Genomic DNA, 17,594 nt, shown 5'->3' with positions numbered 1-17,594 from the left:
GAGTACCTTGCCATAAGGCAAAAGTGATAACTAAGTGGCTCGGGGAGCAAAACATCAATATTTTGGGTCCATAGCCAGGAAACTCCCCAGACTTTAATCCCATTGAGAACTTGTGGTCAATCCTCAAGAGACGGGTGGACAAACAAAAACCTACAAATTCTGACAAACTCCAAGCATTGATTATGCAAGAATGGGCTGCCATCAGTCAGGATGTGGCCCAGAAGTTAATTGACAGCATGCCAGGGCGGATTGCAGAGGTCTTGAAAAGGGTCAACACTGCAAATATTGACTCTTTGCATCAACTTCATGTAATTGTCAATAAAAGCCTTTGACACTTATGAAATGCTTGTAATTATACTTCAGTATTCCATAGTAACATCTGACAAAAATATCTAAAGACACTGATTCAGCAAACGTTGTGGAAATCAATATTTGTGTCATCCTCAAAACTTTTGGCCACGACTGTAGAGCTCTGTCAGAGTGACCATCGGGTTCTTGTTCACCTCCCGGACCAAGGCCCTTCTCCCCCGATTGCTCAATGTGGCCGACCGGCCAGCTCTAGGAAGAGACTTGGTGGTTCCAAACTTCTTCCATTTAGGAATGATGGTCACTGTGTTCTTGGGGACCTTCAATGTACCTTTCCCCAGATCTGTGCCTCGACACAATCCTGTCTCGGCGCTCTACGGACAAAACTCTTTGACCTCATGACTTGGTTTTTGCTCTGACATGCACTGTCAACTGTGGGATCGTATATAGACAGGGGTGTGCCTTTCCAAATCATGTCCAATCAATTAAATTTACCACCGGTGGACTCCAATCAAGTTGTGTAAACATCATGGATGATCAATGGAAACAGAATTTCTAGTCTCATAGCAAAGGGTCTTACGCCGCTGCTACTCTATCTATGCGTAGTCACTTTAACTCTACATATTACCTCGACACCGGTGCTCCGCACATTGACTAACGGGACCCCTTGTATACAGTCTTGCTATTGTTGTTTTACTGCTGCTCTTTAACTACTTGTTACTTGTATTTTTTAAACTCATTGTTGGTTAGGGGCTTGTAAGTAAGCATTTCACTGTAAGGTCTACATCTGTTGTGTTCGGCTCATATGACTAACATTTGATTTGAATACTTATGTAAATAAGTTTTTTTTTTTTTTTATACATTTGCAAACATTTCTAAAAACCTGTTTTCGCTTTGTCATTATAGAGTATTGTGTAGATTTGATAAAAAAAAAAGATATATATTTTGAATTTAGGCTGTAACACAAAAAAATGTGGAGTAAGTCAAGGGGTATGAATACTTTCTGAAGGCACTGTAGTGCACTACTTTCAACCAGGGCCCATAGAACTCTGGTCAAAAGCAATGCACTATGTAGGGACTAGGACGGCATTTCAGACAGTCGCTAAATAGTCTCTGGTGATAGTTGTGTGTGATTTGTTGGTCTAATCATAAAGCAAAAAAAACCTAGACGTATTTATTTGGTTTAGCTGTTTTCAATGACTTATGAGGAATCACTATCCAGGATGGAACTGAAGCTAGCCTATCTGGCCAGTGTGCCATCCCTGCTCACCAGTCCAAGCACATGTATTTAGGCTGTTTGTACACACAATATATAAAAAAGTGTTTTTGTCTGTGCAGGTGACTTGACGAAGCCGTTGCCCCTGACTCTGGTAGGGGAGCACGGTGACAAGGTGATCCAGTGCAGGTGGCACACACACGACCTGTCCTTTCTCTCCTCCTCCGCTGACCGTACCGTCACACTCTGGACACACAACCCCTAGTACCCACGCACTCTACACTCCCTCACCACTTGCAACCAACAGGACGGTTTATCCCTCTGGAGTGAAGTCCGAGTGGTTGTATCTTTTAGACGTTTTAAGGTTTGATTTCATGTCATGCTCGGCTCCCCTCACTGCTTCTGGGAACAACTCACTCTGGCAAATGCATCCTGTACTCAGTGGTTCAACAGGTGTGTCTGGGGGGATGGGGTACAATGGGGTACGTGCCCCACCTGGAGATGTTTCGCTACGGTGCCTTGAGTTATCCAGTTTCCACAAGAAAGCTTTATCAATACAGAAACCCACGTGGGTCCTCTCCATTTCGGGGTCAAAGTTGAACTTATCTGTGACATCGTTCCAGAAACAAAATGTACATTCCTCATTAGTTTGCACAGTCATCAGTGTGCTTTTTACAGCTTGTTACCATGCTGCTATTATTTGAGAAGAAACCAATGTTGTGATCTAAACTGCTGACTGTGTGTGTGGTTCATTGCATCAGTGTGGGATATCAACTATCGAGTTGAATCTGTTGCTTCGATCAACCAGCTATAGATTGATTAGCTGTTGTCAATACTACTAGTATACCCCTAATGTGGAACTTTCCCATGTCTAACACTACTGTGCAAGTTTGCCTATCGCGTCACTGGCTTTGTAAAAAAATGCTGTCTTCAGGCAGATGTTTCTTGCATTGGCTAGCTATCAAATGGAAAAATAAAATACTTGTTTTATATCGACATGGAAGGGAATTACAGCTACATCTGCTTGGCCAGATGCAGCGTACAGTTAAGTTGTAAGCAACAATCACTTGTATAGTTTTACTTAGTTCTGCAATGTTACTGGTTGTTACCTAGAAGGCAGTCTTTGACCATTTTTAAAGGGATTCTTATGCACAATGAAATCTTACAAAAAGCATGGCATTGCTCTACATCACATTTGTGAACCTGTATTGCTTCCGTTAGTTCTGTTTCTTAGGTTTGCACCAGACACTTGAGGCTTGAGTTTTAGGCTTTGTTCATCAATTTTAAAATAAGGCCAAACCAATAAATGTATTTATTTATAATTTGTTATTGTATGTCTAGTCATGATTTTCTGTTGATATGAAATAAGATGGTGGTTCTTGTATTTAGCTTTTATAAAACTTGTTTTAAAAAGTGACTGAGAGAAATGAAAAAGTGTGATCGCTGCTGTGGTATCTAAATAAAAGCCTCTGACCCTTGACTGAACTAGTGTGATCTCCTGATAGGATATACTATGCAATGGCATAGGACTCTAGTTAGTACACACTAAAAAGGTCTGAAGTTTGAAATGTATCATTCAAGAACTTTAGGAATAAGATGTAAGCATACTTCCGGCGCCGACAGATGGCCGCCTCGTTTCGCGTTCCTAGGAGAAATTGTCAGAACTAGAAGCACAAGCATTTCGCTGCACTCGCAATAACATCTTCTAACCATGTGTGTGACAAATACAATTTGATGTATGGTTTGGTAGGTGATTTCATAGTTGCCTTGTGGAAAGCTGTGCTTCGACACCGCTCCAGCTAACTCAACTTTGGGTTTGGTGAGCCATTAAAGACAAAACAATTTCTATACTAAATAAATGAAGCTTTATTCCTCTGATGTCATAGGAAGTACAGAAGAGCATCAGGGACTGTACACATCCACGGGTAAATTCATTATTTTATCAATGATTATTAAGCCTGAGAGCATTTTCTTTTTTTGTAAATCCTTACCTAAATGAGGTATCCCATCCCGCCATTCATAACCACAACTTCTATCATACAGACAATTAAATACATTTATCAGATGCAATTAGGGTTAAGTGTCTTGTTCAAGAGCACATCGGCAGATATTTATTTTTTTACCTGGTCGGCTCGGGATTCGAACCAGCGACCTTTGGGTTACTGGCCCAACGTTCTAACCGCTAGGCTACCTGCTGGAAAGAGTGCTGTAACAGTCTAGTCTACTTCAGAAAAATCTGGTGCAAAATCAAATCAACCTCAAAGTGAGGTGAAATGGCAGTACAAGAGCTTAGAAATAAATGGTAGAATAAATACACTGCAGTCAAGACTCATATCTAAAGATACATTTTCAGGTGATGGTAGTAAAATTCTATGGAGTACATAATTAACATAAGATGAGTAGGTTCAGGGCATCATGTTTGTCTGTGCAGTTTCACAACATGTCGAGTATTCCCCATAAGGAAAGATGGTTCCATATTCCAGAACCCTTCAGTGGGTTTCTTTTAGAGTTCCTGACTGTTCCACTGTGGTTCCCTATAGGCACCTACATTAATGCTAGCAGTGCTTTCAACTGGGAAACATGAGGCTTCTGAATCCCACCACGGGCAGGATTATCGATGATTACCAGCAACACAGTCTCTGCTACGTAGAGAAAAGACCATAGACTAACTTTTCAATGTAAAATAGCATCAATGTCATGGACAAATACAAAACACCCTTCCTCTTCCACACTGTTCACCTCCAGAGAGGCTCACTCTCCTGGGTTTTTCCCCCCGCCATCGGGGGCCCTCTCCTTGGGCAAGGCTCAGTTGGAGCATGGCCGTGCTGCAGAGGGCAGGGTGACCCGCTGCTCGTCCATGCGTTTGGCCTGGGACCTCATGATGAGGCTGAAGAAGTCCTCGTCTGGGACAGTGGGGCCACGTGCTGGGGGAGGGGCACACCGCTGGTCATCCAGACGGGAACCCTGAGAGAGGGATAGGAGAAACTGTTACCTATATGAGAAGGATCAATTTCAATGTAAACACTGAGATGTAATTTTTGCTACAATGTGCCCTGACCTACTAAACACCACCCTAATGAAAAGTGGCCTACAGTGGGCTCCAAAACTACTGGCACCCCTGACTGGCAATGCACAAACAATACTTACAATATCATTATAGAGAAACTCTAAATACCAACATGTGAGACATACTGTACTTTATTCATGTTTCAATGGAACCAACCAAAAGTATTTAATACAAAATAAATTTAACCAAAATCAAGGTTTCATAATTATTGGCACTACTCATTTACTACTTAGTGCAACCACCTCTGGCAAGGATAACAGCGTGGATTCTTTTCCTGTAATGTTTGACAAGGTTAAGGAACACATTTGGAAGGATTTTGGACCATTCTTCTATGCAGATCCTTCACATTCTTGGGTTTGCGCTTGTCCACTCAGCCCACAGGTTTTCGATTGGATTGAGGTCTGGCGACAGATGGCCATGGCAGAACATTGATTTTGTTATCACAGAACCATGTGTGGATCTTGAGGTATGTTTTGGGTCATTGTCTTGTTGGAAAGTCCACCTATGCCAAGAAGGCTGGGACTTGGCCAAAGGCAACCAGATTGTCAGCCAAAATTGCCTGATACTTGGTAGAATCCATTATGCCATCAATCTTAACCAGTGCCCCTGGTCCTCTGTAATTAAAACAGCCCCAAAACATCACTGACCCCCCTCCATATTTCACCGTGAGTATGAGGTGCCTCTCCTTGTATGCATCTCTGTTTTGACGCCAAACATGCTGATGCTGTATCTGAACAAAACGTTACATTTTGGTCTCATCTGACCAGAGCACCTTCTTCCAATCATAATTTGAATGACATTTGGTAAACTCCAAGCGCTTGCGTCTGTCTTGGGGTCAGAAAGGGCTTTCTTCTGGCAACCCTTCCAAAGGGCCTGTGGATGTGGAGGTGGCGTCTGATGGTGCTTTTTGAAACCTGGTGACCCCAAGACGCCACCAAGGCCTGCAATTCTTTCACAGTGATTCTTGGGGATTTTGTTGCTTATCTTACCATCCTTCTCCCTATCCTGGGGGGCAAAATGCATTTGCGTCCTCTACCCGTGAGGTTTTCAACTGTTCCATATCTTTTGCATTTTCTAATAATTGCCCTGACAGTGCTCAGTGGTATATTCAATCGTTTGTGGATCTTCTTGTAGCCATTACCAGATTTATGAAGGTCTATGAACTGCCAGTTCTTTTGTTTTCTTCATGGTGTTGGATGACAGCGAGATATTGCATGTGTGTTACCTCATTTTTATACCCTAGTGAAACAGGAAGTGATGTACTGGCTCAATATAGTTCCTTAAGACTTAGATAAACTTAATTAAGTGGAATTTAATTTGTGGTTTAATTTTGTTAGATGTTATTTACAATAATCTTTAAGGGTGCCATTAATTGTGAAACCTTGATTTGGAGGACATTGATTTTTAATTAAATCAATAAATTATTTTGTTTGGTTCCATTGAAACATTAAAGTACAGTATTTCTCACATGTTGGTATTTTGAGTTTCTCTATAATGATATTGTTTATATTTGTTTAAGCATTGTTTGTGCATTGCCAGTCAGGGGTGCCAGTATTGGAGCCCATTGTATTTAATACACACCTGGCACTTGACGAGCATGTTGAAGAAGTCATCGTCAGGCTCAGCGTCATCTGCATTGGCCATCAGGTGGTTGAGGACAGCCTGGCTTTTGTTCTGGTGGACCCGAAGGACGGGCAAACTACCCCCAGCACCTCCACCGTCCTCTAACCGGCAACCCTGGGAACCAGACCCAGAACCCAGGCCTGTTACAGCCGCTGACTCTGACACAGCTGGAGGAGAGAGGGAGGGATCAAAGGCGCATTTTTGCCATGGATTTCGTTGGAAGCAGGTATAAACAGTCATACAAGGTCATATAACAGTGTGTGTTTACTCTTACATTTCCTCATGGCTCTGGCTGGAGAGTCAGAGGAGCTCTTATCCTGTATGGAACAGCGCTGGTCGTCCATCCTGTTGCTCTGGAAACGACTCAGCAGGTCAAAGAAGCCCTCGTCCCCGAGCATGTCTGGACTGGCCCTCTGAGTGAGAATTAAATACTTTATTATGATCTACAATGAAAAGTGGGGGTAAGCATAATAGCCACACTTTAATAAGCTATAAGTAGTAGAGGTGTAGACGTATTATTGGTAGTATCAGTAGTAGAGTATAGTAGTGATAGTAGTGTAGTATTGGTAGTAGTAGCAGCATGGTAGAGTAGTAGTAGAGTTTAGTAGTAGTACAGATCAGTAGACTATAGTAGAAGTAGTAGTGGTAATTAGAGTATCAGTAGAAGTAGTAGTCAGTAGAGTATCAGTAGAAGTAGTAGTCAGTAGAGTATCAGTAGAAGTAGTAGTCAGTAGAGTATCAGTAGAAGTAGTAGTCAGTAGAGTATCAGTAGAAGTAGTAGTCAGTAGAGTATCAGTAGAAGTAGTAGTCAGTAGAGTATCAGTAGAAGTAGTAGTCAGTAGAGTATCAGTAGAAGTAGTAGTCAGTAGAGTATCAGTAGAAGTAGTAGTCAGTAGAGTATCAGTAGAAGTAGTAGTCAGTAGAGTATCAGTAGAAGTAGTAGTCAGTAGAGTATCAGTAGAAGTAGTAGTCAGTAGAGTATCAGTAGAAGTAGTAGTCAGTAGAGTATCAGTAGAAGTAGTAGTCAGTAGAGTATCAGTAGAAGTAGTAGTCAGTAGAGTATCAGTAGAAGTAGTAGTCAGTAGAGTATCAGTAGAAGTAGTAGTCAGTAGAGTATCAGTAGAAGTAGTAGTCAGTAGAGTATCAGTAGAAGTAGTAGTCAGTAGAGTATCAGTAGAAGTAGTAGTCAGTAGAGTATCAGTAGTAGAAGTAGTCAGTAGAGTATAATATAAGAGTATCAGTAGTAGAGTATCAGCAGTAGAGTATAGTAGTAGTAGAGATCAGTAGACTATAGTAGAAGTAGTAGAGTATCAGTAGTCAGTATGAGTATCAGTAGAAGTAGTAGTCAGTAGAGTATCAGTAGTTGAAGTAGTCAGTAGAGTATAATATAAGATTATCAGTAGTAGAAGAGTATCAGCAGTAGAGTATAGTAGTAGTAGAATATCAGCGGTAGAGTATAGCAGTAGAGGATAGTAGAAGAGTATCGTAGTAGAGTATCAGGAGTATAGTAGTAGAATTAGTCAGTAGTAGAGTATAGTAGTAGAAGTAGTCAGTAGAGTGTAGTAGTAGAGTATCAGTAGTAGAAGAGTATAGTAGCAGAAGAGTAGTCAGAGTTTCAGTAGTAGAAGAGTGTCAGTTGAGTATAGTAGTAGAATATCAGTAGTAGAGTATAGTAGTAGACAAATGTCAGTAGTAGAATATTGTAGTCAGTAGAGTATCAGTGGACAGTAGAGTATAGTAGTAGAGTATCAGTAGTAGTCAGAGTATAGTCATAGAAGTGGTCGGTAGACTACCGTAGTAGAAGAGTATCATGAGTATAGTAGTAAAAGTAGTCAGTAGAATACAGTAGTAGAAGAGTATCAGCAGTAGAAGTAGTCAGTAGAGTATCATTAGTAGAGTATCAGTAGTCGGTAGAGTATAGTAGTAGTCAGAGTATAGTGGTAGAAGTAGTCAGTAGAGTACCGTAGAAGAGTATCAGTAGTAGAGTATAGTAGTAGACGTAGTCAGTAGAGTATCGTAGTAGAGTATCAGTAGTAGTCAGAGTATAGTGGTAGAAGTGGTCAGTAGAGTATCAGGAGTATAGTAGTAGAAGTAGTCAGTAGAAAACAGTAGAAGTATATCAGTAGTAGAGTATCGGTAGTAGAAGTAGTCAGTAGAGTACCGTAGAAAAGTATCAGTAGTAGAGTATAGTAGTAGAAGAGTATCAGTAGTGTAGTATAGTAGTAGACGTAGTCAGTAGGGTATCGTAGTAGAGTATCAGTAGTAGTCAGAGTATAGTAGTAGAAGTAGTAGAATATTATCTGGAGTAGAAGAGTATCAGGAGTATAGTAGTAGAGTATCAGAAGTAGAAGAGTATAGTAGTAGAGTACCAGTAGTAGAAAAGTATAGTAGTAGAGAATAGTAGTAGAAGAGTGTCAGTAGAAGTAGTCAGTAGTAGAGTGAAGTAGTCAGTAGAGTATCAGTAGTAGAAGAGTATCAGTAGTAGAAGAGTATCAGTAGTAGAATATTATCAGTAGTAGAATATTATCAGGAGTAGAAGAGTAGAAGTAGTCAGGAGTATAGTAGTAGAATAGTGATAGTAGTAGAAGAGTGGCAGTAGTAGAGTATAGTAGTAGAAGAGTATCAGTAGTAGAGTATAGTGGTAGACGTAGTCAGTAGAGTATCAGTAGTAGAAGAGTATCAGTAGTAGAATATTATCAGGAGTAGAAGAGTATCAGGAGTATAGTAGTAGAAGTAGTCAGGAGTATAGTAGTAGACGAGTAGAGTATCAGTAGTAGAATAGTATAGTAGTAGATAGAAGAGTAGAGTATCAGTAGTAGAATAGTATAGTAATAGATAGAAGAGTGTCAGTCCTAGAAGAGTATCAGTAGTAGAGCATAGTAGCAGAAGAGTATCGGTAGTATAATAGTAGAAGTAGTCAGTAGAGTATCGTAGTAGAGTATCAGTAGTAGTCAGAGTATAGTGGTAGTAGTCAGTAGAGTATCATGGTAGAAGAGTTTCAGTAGTAGAGTATTGTAGTAGAAGAGTATAGTAGTAGAAGTAGTCAGTAGTAGAGTATAGTAGTAGAGTATCGTCGTGGAAGTAGTCAGTAGAGTATAATGGTAGAAGAGTATAGTAGTAGAAGAGGATAGTAGTAGAGTATCAGTAGTAGAGTAGTCAGTAGAGTATCAGTAGTAGTCAGACTATAGTGGTAGTAGTCAGTAGAGTATCATGGTAGAAGAGTATCAGTAGTAGAGTATTGTAGTAGAAGAGTATAGTAGTAGAAGTAGTCAGTAGTAGAGTATAGTAGTAGAGTATCGTCGTGGAAGTAGTCAGTAGAGTATCGTCGTGGAAGTAGTCAGTAGAGTATAATGGTAGAAGAGTATAGTAGTAGAAGTAGTCAGTAGAGTATCGTAGTGGAAGTAGTCAGTAGAGTATCGTCGTGGAAGTAGTCAGTAGAGTATAATGGTAGAAGAGTATAGTAGTAGAAGTAGTCAGTAGAGTATCGTAGTGGAAGTAGTCAGTAGAGTATCGTAGTGGAAGTAGTCAGTAGAGTATCGTATTGGAAGTAGTCAGTAGAGTATCGTAGTGGAAGTAGTCAGTAGAGTATAGCAGAAGAGTATCAGTAGTAGAGTATATTAGTAGAAGAGTATCAGTAGTACAGTAGTAAAAGTAGTCAGCAGATCGTATTAGTAGAAGAGTATCATGAGTATAGTAGAATAAGTAGTCAGTAGTATAGTAGTAGAAGTAGTCGGTGGAGTATGGTAGTAGAATAGTATAGTAAAATAGTATTAGTAGTAGAGCATAGTAGCAGAAGAGTATCAGTAGTAGAAGTAGTCAGAGTATCAGTAGAGTATCAGTAGTAAAGTATAGTAGTAATGCACCAATTTGTAAGTCGCTCTGGATAAGAGCGTCTGCTAAATGACTTAAATGTAAATGTAAATGTAGTAGTCCGGATATAGTAGTAGAAGAGTATCAGTAGTAGAAGTAGTCAGTATAGTCGTAGAAGAGTATCAGTAGAAGAGTATCAGTAGTAGAGGTAGTCAGTATAGTAGTAGAAGAGTATCAGTAGTAGAGTATAGTAGTAGAAGTAGTCAGTGGAGTATCAGTAGTAAAGTATAGTAGTAGTCTGAATATAGTAGTAGAAGAGTATCAGTAGTAGAAGTAGTCAGTAGAGTATAGTAGACAAAGTAGTCAGTAGAAGTATAAGTAGTAGTAGTTTCAGAACTAGGAGAATGGTTAATGGCTAAGAGTTACTTTAGGACTAGATAAATCATGTTTTTCCTCTAACCTTCTGTGGTCCCTGTGCGGGGGTCTGTGAGGTGTTACTGGTGTCCTGCAGGACTTTACTGGAGCCCCCAGCCTTGTGCTTCTTGCTCCGCAGACGGCTGACGAAGAACAACTTAGAGGAGCTCTTAGCCAGGGTGGGTTTAGACTGCTTGGTCAGGATGTCACTGGTCCACTTCTGAGCCTGGAGACAAGAGGAGAGACACACTTTGTGAATACACATCACAAACACCTCAAATAGAGAATTGACGTTATACATACAAAACATTTGAAAGATGCAATGTGTAATTTCACTCATTTCAGGCCAAAAGTGCACTTTGAATTGCCACTAAGCCTAGGGAATAGAAAGTTACAGATTGCACCTTTGAACCCAGTAACTTACGTTGATCTTGTCTGGGGTGAGTTTCATAAGCTCCAGGTTTTCCATGCTGTGCCGTCTGCCCATCCTGGGCCTGGCCCCGTGCAGGTTGTAGTCGATGTCCTTGACGGGGTTCTCAGACAGGGTGGAGTCGTTGGTTCTATAGCTCAGCCCCAGGACCATCTGCAGGTCTGACACGTTCATACGGGCTGTGAGCTCTCCACTCCGGTCCCCAGTCTGAAACACACACTAAATTAGGATCGACCTTGATGTAATCAGACACTTTTTTACATGGATAGGGTTTCTACGAGCATGAGTTTTAGCTGACCACAAATGTAGGATTCAGTATAAAATTGTGGTCCTACTCACGAGGTGGGTCTGATGATTAGGGCTGTGGCCGTCACACAATTTCATCAGCCGGTGATTGTCAAGCAAATAACTGTCAGTCTCATGGTAATTGACCGTAATTAGCATCTCCTTGCTTCCTACAAGCCACGGATGCAGACCATTGGAACATCTACATTTAAAAATAAAATAATAATATAGCCTACACCTTCACAATCAATCCATGATTTATTTTAGACAGCTCTAAAGAAACATGAAATTAAGAAAATGTAGTCTATTTCAGAAGAGCAGAATAGCATACTCTGAGTTGTCCTTCTGTTAGGCCCTGATTTGGCTGTGGGCTACACTAGTTAATTTAGCAGACAAGATTTGCTTAGAATTCCGTGCCATTATTTTATAGTATGAAGAATACAATTGAACGAAGCTGAACAAAATAGAAAGAGAAGGGCTGCTAAGGTAGACAATAGTAGATGTTGGTAGACAGAAGGTGCTCTTTGGTAAAAAGGGTCAATTGGTTATCAAAAAGAATGGAGGACCCAGGCACTCTTCATATAATTAATTACAATGCCTTTATTGGTATGGCATGTTAGATGGAAACAAAAGGTTTAAAAACTCAGCCGCCTTTCGGCTGCATGGCTTTTGTATTATCATTTATTTGTACTCCCTGACAATGTCCTCTCTTGAACAGCTTTTTCCAATCAGCCCTGATTTGAAGATGGAGTGGTTACACAATTCATTGGACAACACAGAGTAAGCAATACTAAACATATCTACAGTATTTCCCTTTTTAATATCTAATCAAAAAAGTCAATTCCAAAGCTAGAACACCTAGAAAGGAAGTTCTAACCTTAAATATGACTGGGCAAAGTACCAAGAAGAGGAAAGCCATCTATTCCATAGTACACTAGAACACAGCAAAGACAGACAACAACAGTCCAAAACATAGCTCAGGGCAATAGAGAAAAATGGCCACTAGGTGTTTTAGGGTACTATGGAATAGATGGTTCTCCTATTCAAGGTTGAACTACCTTTCTAGGGGTTCTGATGCTTTTAGCTTGGAGTTACATTTTTGATAACATATCTACAGTATTTCACTTTTTAATGTGTATAGTATTGCATGCTAGGTGTTGTCCAATGAATGCTGTAACCACTCCCTCTTCAAATCAGGAATGATTGGAAAAAGCTGCTTAAGAGGACATTGTATTATCATTTCTTTGTACTCTGACGAAGGCCATGCAGCGATAATTACATGAAGAGTGGCTGGGTCCTACTTTCTTTTTTAAAATAGAAAGTGTATTTTCTCCAAACGATTTGAGGAAGTGCGCACATTTGGTAATCTGTGTTGAGCAGTTAACAAAGAAATAGGTACTCCTATATGCTTAGAGTTATTAATGTAAATTTAGTTGTTCTACAAACAATGGGCTATACGTTTAGATTTTTAATACATTCTAAGCCTGCATGATGAGACTAATGATGACTTGAAAAAAGTAACTTGAAAGGCATGAGCTCTGCTTTGTTTTTTGTGCAGGCTGTACACACTTCATCAGGTCTCTCATTCACAATTTGACAAGCACTTGATAATGCCTTGAATTTCACGGTGGCATCCCCTTTGTGGCCGTAATGCACCCCCAAAAATTCCATGCCTTTTGCGTCCAGTGGCCGTTGTCCCCTTAGCCCAGAGTGCTGCGTTGTGCCCTTCTCCCTGACACGAAACCTTAACCAGCTGCGCGCGTGCACCATCGTGCATAAATATATCTTGTTCCCCCACACCAAACGCGATCACGACACGCAGGTTAAAATAGCAAAACAAACTCTGAACCAATTATATTAATTTGGGGACAGGTCGAAAAGCATTAAACATTTATGTCAGTTTAGCTAGTTAGCTTGCACTTGCTAGCTAATTTGTCCTATTTAGCTAGCTTGCTGTTGCTAGCTAATTTGTCCTGAGATATAAACATTGAGTTGTTATTTTACCTGAACTGCACAAGGTCCTCTACTCCACCAATTAATCCACACATAAAACGGTCAACCGAATCGTTTCTAGTCATCTCCTTCCAGGCTTTTTCTTCTCTTGACTTTATATTGCGATTGACAACTTTCATAAATTAGATGCATTACCGACACGGACATCGTTCGTCTTTCAGTCACCCACGTGGGTATAGAGATGGCACTTGGGTACCCGCTTCTATAAACCAATGAGGAGATGGGAGAGGCGGGACTTGCAAAGCGATCTGCGTCAGAAATATAACTGATTTCTATTTTAGCCCTTGGCAACGCAGACGCTCGTTAGCGCGAGAGCAGTGTGTGTGCAATAATTGAATAACATAGATTTCTTAATTTATTTTGCAACGCGAGCGGTATGGTTAGCCTGTGAGTGCTGCACACTCCGAAGGACCAATCACTAACAAGGCTCTTCATCACGTGATCGGGTACTTCTCACAGGCTACAAGTGAAGACAGACACATCGGGGACGCAACTGCGCAGTCCTTATCCAATTCCGAGGTGCATATTAAAAGATACTGGAAGAACTGTCCACATTTACTTTAATCAACCAACAAGATATGTATGCCTAACGAACAACAAAAGCACTATGTCAATCTACTATCCCCCTTAGTACAAAAGTCAACCTATTCAATAATGTGCGAGAAATAAATATTCCAAACATAGTCTGGGACGGTTGTGGGATGTGATAGATCCCAAATTGAATAATAAACTCAGCAAAAAAAAGAAACGTCCTCTCACTCTCAACTGTGTTTATTTTCAGCAAACTTAACATGTGCAAATATTTGTATGAACATAACAAGATTCAACAACTAAGACAAACTGAACAGGTTCCACAGAAATGGAATAATGTGTCCCTGAACAAAGGGGGGGGGTCAAAATCAAAAGTAAGTCAGTATCTGGTGTGGCCACCAGCTGCATTAAGTACTTCAGTGCATCTCCTCCTAATGGACTGCACCAGATTTTCCAGTTCTTGCTGTGAGATGTTACCCAACTCTTCCACCAAGGCACCTGCAAGTTCCCAGACATTTCTGGGGAGAATGGCCCTAGCCCTCACCCTCCGATCCAACAGGTCCTAGATGTGCTCAATGGGATTGAGATCCGGGTTCTTCGCTGGCCATGGCAGAACACTGACATTCCTGTCTTGAAGGAAATCACACACAGAACAAGCAGTATGGCTGGTGGCATTGTCATGCTGGAGGGTCATGTCAGGATGAGCCTGCAGGAAGGGTACCACATGAGGGAGGAAGATGTCTTCCCTGTAACACACAGCGATGAGATTGCCTGGAATGACAACAAGCTCAGTCCGATGATGCTGTGACACACCGCCCCAGACCATGACGGACCCTCCACCTTCCTTCGACAATAAACGCGAATCCGACCATCACCCCTGGTGAGACAAAACCGCGACTCGTCAGTGAAGATCACTTTTTGCCAGTCCTGTCTGGTCTAGCGACGGTAGGTTTGTGCAACTGTGATGTCTGGTGAGGACCTGCCTTACAACAGGCTTACACAAGCCCTCAGTCTAGCCTCTCTCAGCCTATTGCGGACAGTCTGAGCACTGATGGAGGGATTGTGTGTTCCTAGTGTAACTCGGGCAGTTGTTGTTGCCATCCTTTACCTGCCCTGCAGGTGTGATGTTCGGATGTACTGATCCTGTGCAGGTGTTGTTACACGTGGTCTGCCACTGCGAGGACGATCAGCTGTTCCTTTCTGTAGCTCCGACTTAGGCGTCTCACAGTGCAGACCACAATTTATTGCCTTGGCCACATCTGCAGTCCTCATGCCTCCTTGCAGCATGCCTATGGCACGTTCATGCAGATGAGCAGGGACCCCGGGCATCTTTCTTTTAGTGTTTTTCAGAGTCAGTAGAAAGGCCTCTTAAGTGTCCTAAGTTTTCTTAACTGTGACCTTAATTTCCTACCGTCTGTAAGCTGTTAAGTGTCTTAATGACCGTTCCACAGGTGCATGTTCATTGAACAAGCATGGGAAAACAGTGATTAAACCCTTAACAATTAAGATCTGTGAAGTTATTTGGATTTTTACAAATTATCTTTGAAAGACAGAGTCCTGAAAGGGGGATGTTTCTTTTTTTGCTGAGTTTATGTGTGACATTTTGTTTTGATATAGAATGGACCATTATCATGCACCGGTCTCAAAACAGGAGCAGTGAGAGAAAATACATGTCATCTATGCACTTAAATAGTTAATTTTCATGCAAGCAAGGTAGGCTTCTGTTGTAAAGAGAAGCAATGTGCTTAATATTAGGAAAGTTGAGAAATAAATATAGTAGGCCTAGCCTATAGAAATCATGGAATCCTCCTCTTTTTAGTAGAGGCCATTACTGTTCTCGCCAATTGCATAGCCTATAGAAATGTTGCGCAACCTGAGCTCATGGACTCTCATTTAGTGTTTTATTAGATTTTTTTTTTTTTGCATTGATGTCAGAATGATTAGAGGGACAATAGAGTTCTGAGTACCAGGCAGTTAGCAAGTTTGGTATGCTACTAATGACCATCAGCAGCACCAGAGCTTGGAGAAGCCTAATTACCTTGACTAAACGGTCACATGGAATTTGACTGCCTTCATGACTCGTGACTGCCGGTCATACGGTCACCGCAACAGCCCTACTCATGATACTTTATGATAATGTAGTCTACCTCTTTGGAGATCTCCAGGTGTTTCTCAGCAAAGTGCATGGCTTGGTCATGGTTCCCCAGGGCTGTGTGAGCGTTCCCTAAACTCCAACACGCCCGGCCCTCACCGATCCTGTCGCTGAGGTCCTGTGCGATGATGAGGTGTTTGAGGTGGTAGTCTATGGCCCTATCGTAGTCCTGGAGCAATGTGTAGGTGTTTCCCAGACTGTAACAGGCCTGAGCCTCTACAGCCCGGTCCTTCAGCAGTTTGGCCAGCTGCAGAGTCCTCCTGACAACCACAACAGATCACTGGCTCTCATTCAGAGTGACACACACCCCAAAGGCTACTCTGTTCCTGAAATGTTGTTTAGTATATGAATGCACACATGCAGACACACACAAACTAATCTGTTTTCTGTCTCTCTTGACATTGTGTCCTTTGAGGCATGGCTGCTGCCATCTCTCTCCTGAAACCCTACGGTGTTCTAACAGTGTTACACCCTCCACACTGAAAGAAGTGTTGTTTTCTCAGGGGGAGTGAACTTCATTAAGAGAAGATGAATGGTTGGGCTGGGGGTTTGGCTCACTTGTAATGCTCGGCTGCCACTTCAAATTCCCCCAGAAAGATATAGGCGTTCCCCAGGTTGCAGTAGGCCCTTCTCTCTGCCGAGCGGTCGCCAAACTCCTTGGCAATCTGGAGGCGCTGGGAAAGAAATGGACGAACACACACACACACACAATTACAACACCTTGGTCTCGGTACATCCAGCGACTCTAGTCTTCCATTGTGTCATATGTTTACCTCCAGTCTTTCTGGATTGAAATGAGCTATACAGGACATTATAATGAACTGCAGAGCACCATTGAAAAGAGAAATATATCTGACAAAAGGCTAATGGCTGGACTTAATCAAAACTGCCTAAGTAATGTTTCTGGAGTTCCTTTGTGTACAAACTACTGCTCATCTTCCAGTGAAGGGAGTCTAACTGGTATTTCTACTACAGTACGTAAACCCACACTATTCTGTTTGGCCATAGGGTAAGTGTGTGTTTTATATGCTACAGCAGTAGAGTTTTGATTGAATCCAGCACTTAATGATAGGTTATAAACTTTGATCCAATTATAATTACCTGTTCATGTGAGGCCACTGCATTCCGGAAGTCTCCTAACAGGTAGTGTGTGTTGCCAAGGTTACCGTATGTTCGGCCCTGGGCGGCACAATCTCCAAGCTCCTTCACTATGGATAAGTTTGCTCTGACAATACAGACAAACCATTGAAAATAAACATTGTTTAAAAATACAGTACCATTCAAAAGTTGACACCAACTCATTCAAGGGTTTTTCTTTATTTTGACTATTTTCTACATTGTACAATAGTGATAGCATACCTGTTAATTGAAATGTGTGTATATAATATATATGAAATAAAATGCAAATTAATTACTTAAAAATCATACAATGTGATTTTCTGCATTTTTGTTTTAGATTCCGTCTCTCACAGTTGAAGTGTACCTATGATAAAAATTGCAGACCTCTACATGCTTTGTAAGTAGGAAAACCTGCAAAATCGGCAGTGTATTCAAATAGTTGTCCTCCCCACTGTATATATACACTGCTCAAAAAAATAAAGGGAACACTTAAACAACACAATGTAACTCCAAGTCAATCACACTTCTGTGAAATCAAACTGTCCACTTAGGAAGCAACACTGATTGACAATAAATTTTACATGCTGTTGTGCAAATGGAATAGACAAAAGGTGGAAATTATAGGCAA

At 41.2% G+C, this 17,594-nt stretch overlaps 2 protein-coding genes across 4 annotated transcripts in view; one reads left to right on the top strand and one right to left on the bottom strand.

The window, feature by feature from the left end:
• The window catches only part of LOC129813691 (WD repeat-containing protein 47-like), a 28,301-nt gene extending 25,299 nt beyond the window's left edge, over window positions 1-3,002 (top strand). For both annotated transcript variants that reach the window (XM_055866110.1, XM_055866111.1), the window contains exon 17: window positions 1,645-3,002. In XM_055866110.1, coding sequence (XP_055722085.1) covers window positions 1,645-1,787 — 143 coding nt within the window. In that variant the 3' untranslated portion in view covers window positions 1,788-3,002. The remainder of the gene's footprint in view (window positions 1-1,644) is intronic.
• A 368-nt stretch (window positions 3,003-3,370) lies between these two features.
• The window catches only part of LOC129813690 (G-protein-signaling modulator 2-like), a 31,458-nt gene continuing 17,234 nt past the window's right edge, over window positions 3,371-17,594 (bottom strand). For both annotated transcript variants that reach the window (XM_055866107.1, XM_055866108.1), the window contains 8 exons: window positions 16,949-17,072; window positions 16,406-16,521; window positions 15,843-16,107; window positions 10,861-11,073; window positions 10,483-10,662; window positions 6,487-6,625; window positions 6,171-6,379; window positions 3,371-4,486 (listed from right to left, as the gene is read on the bottom strand). In XM_055866107.1, the coding sequence (XP_055722082.1) occupies window positions 4,328-4,486; window positions 6,171-6,379; window positions 6,487-6,625; window positions 10,483-10,662; window positions 10,861-11,073; window positions 15,843-16,107; window positions 16,406-16,521; window positions 16,949-17,072 (1,405 nt within the window). In that variant the 3' untranslated portion in view covers window positions 3,371-4,327. The remainder of the gene's footprint in view (window positions 4,487-6,170; window positions 6,380-6,486; window positions 6,626-10,482; window positions 10,663-10,860; window positions 11,074-15,842; window positions 16,108-16,405; window positions 16,522-16,948; window positions 17,073-17,594) is intronic.

The sequence above is a fragment of the Salvelinus fontinalis genome, chromosome 17 (genome assembly GCF_029448725.1).
Source record: "Salvelinus fontinalis isolate EN_2023a chromosome 17, ASM2944872v1, whole genome shotgun sequence".
Taxonomy (NCBI): Eukaryota; Metazoa; Chordata; class Actinopteri; order Salmoniformes; family Salmonidae; genus Salvelinus; species Salvelinus fontinalis.
Note: the sequence above shows the minus strand (reverse complement) of the source record. Positions and strands in the feature narration are given on the sequence as shown.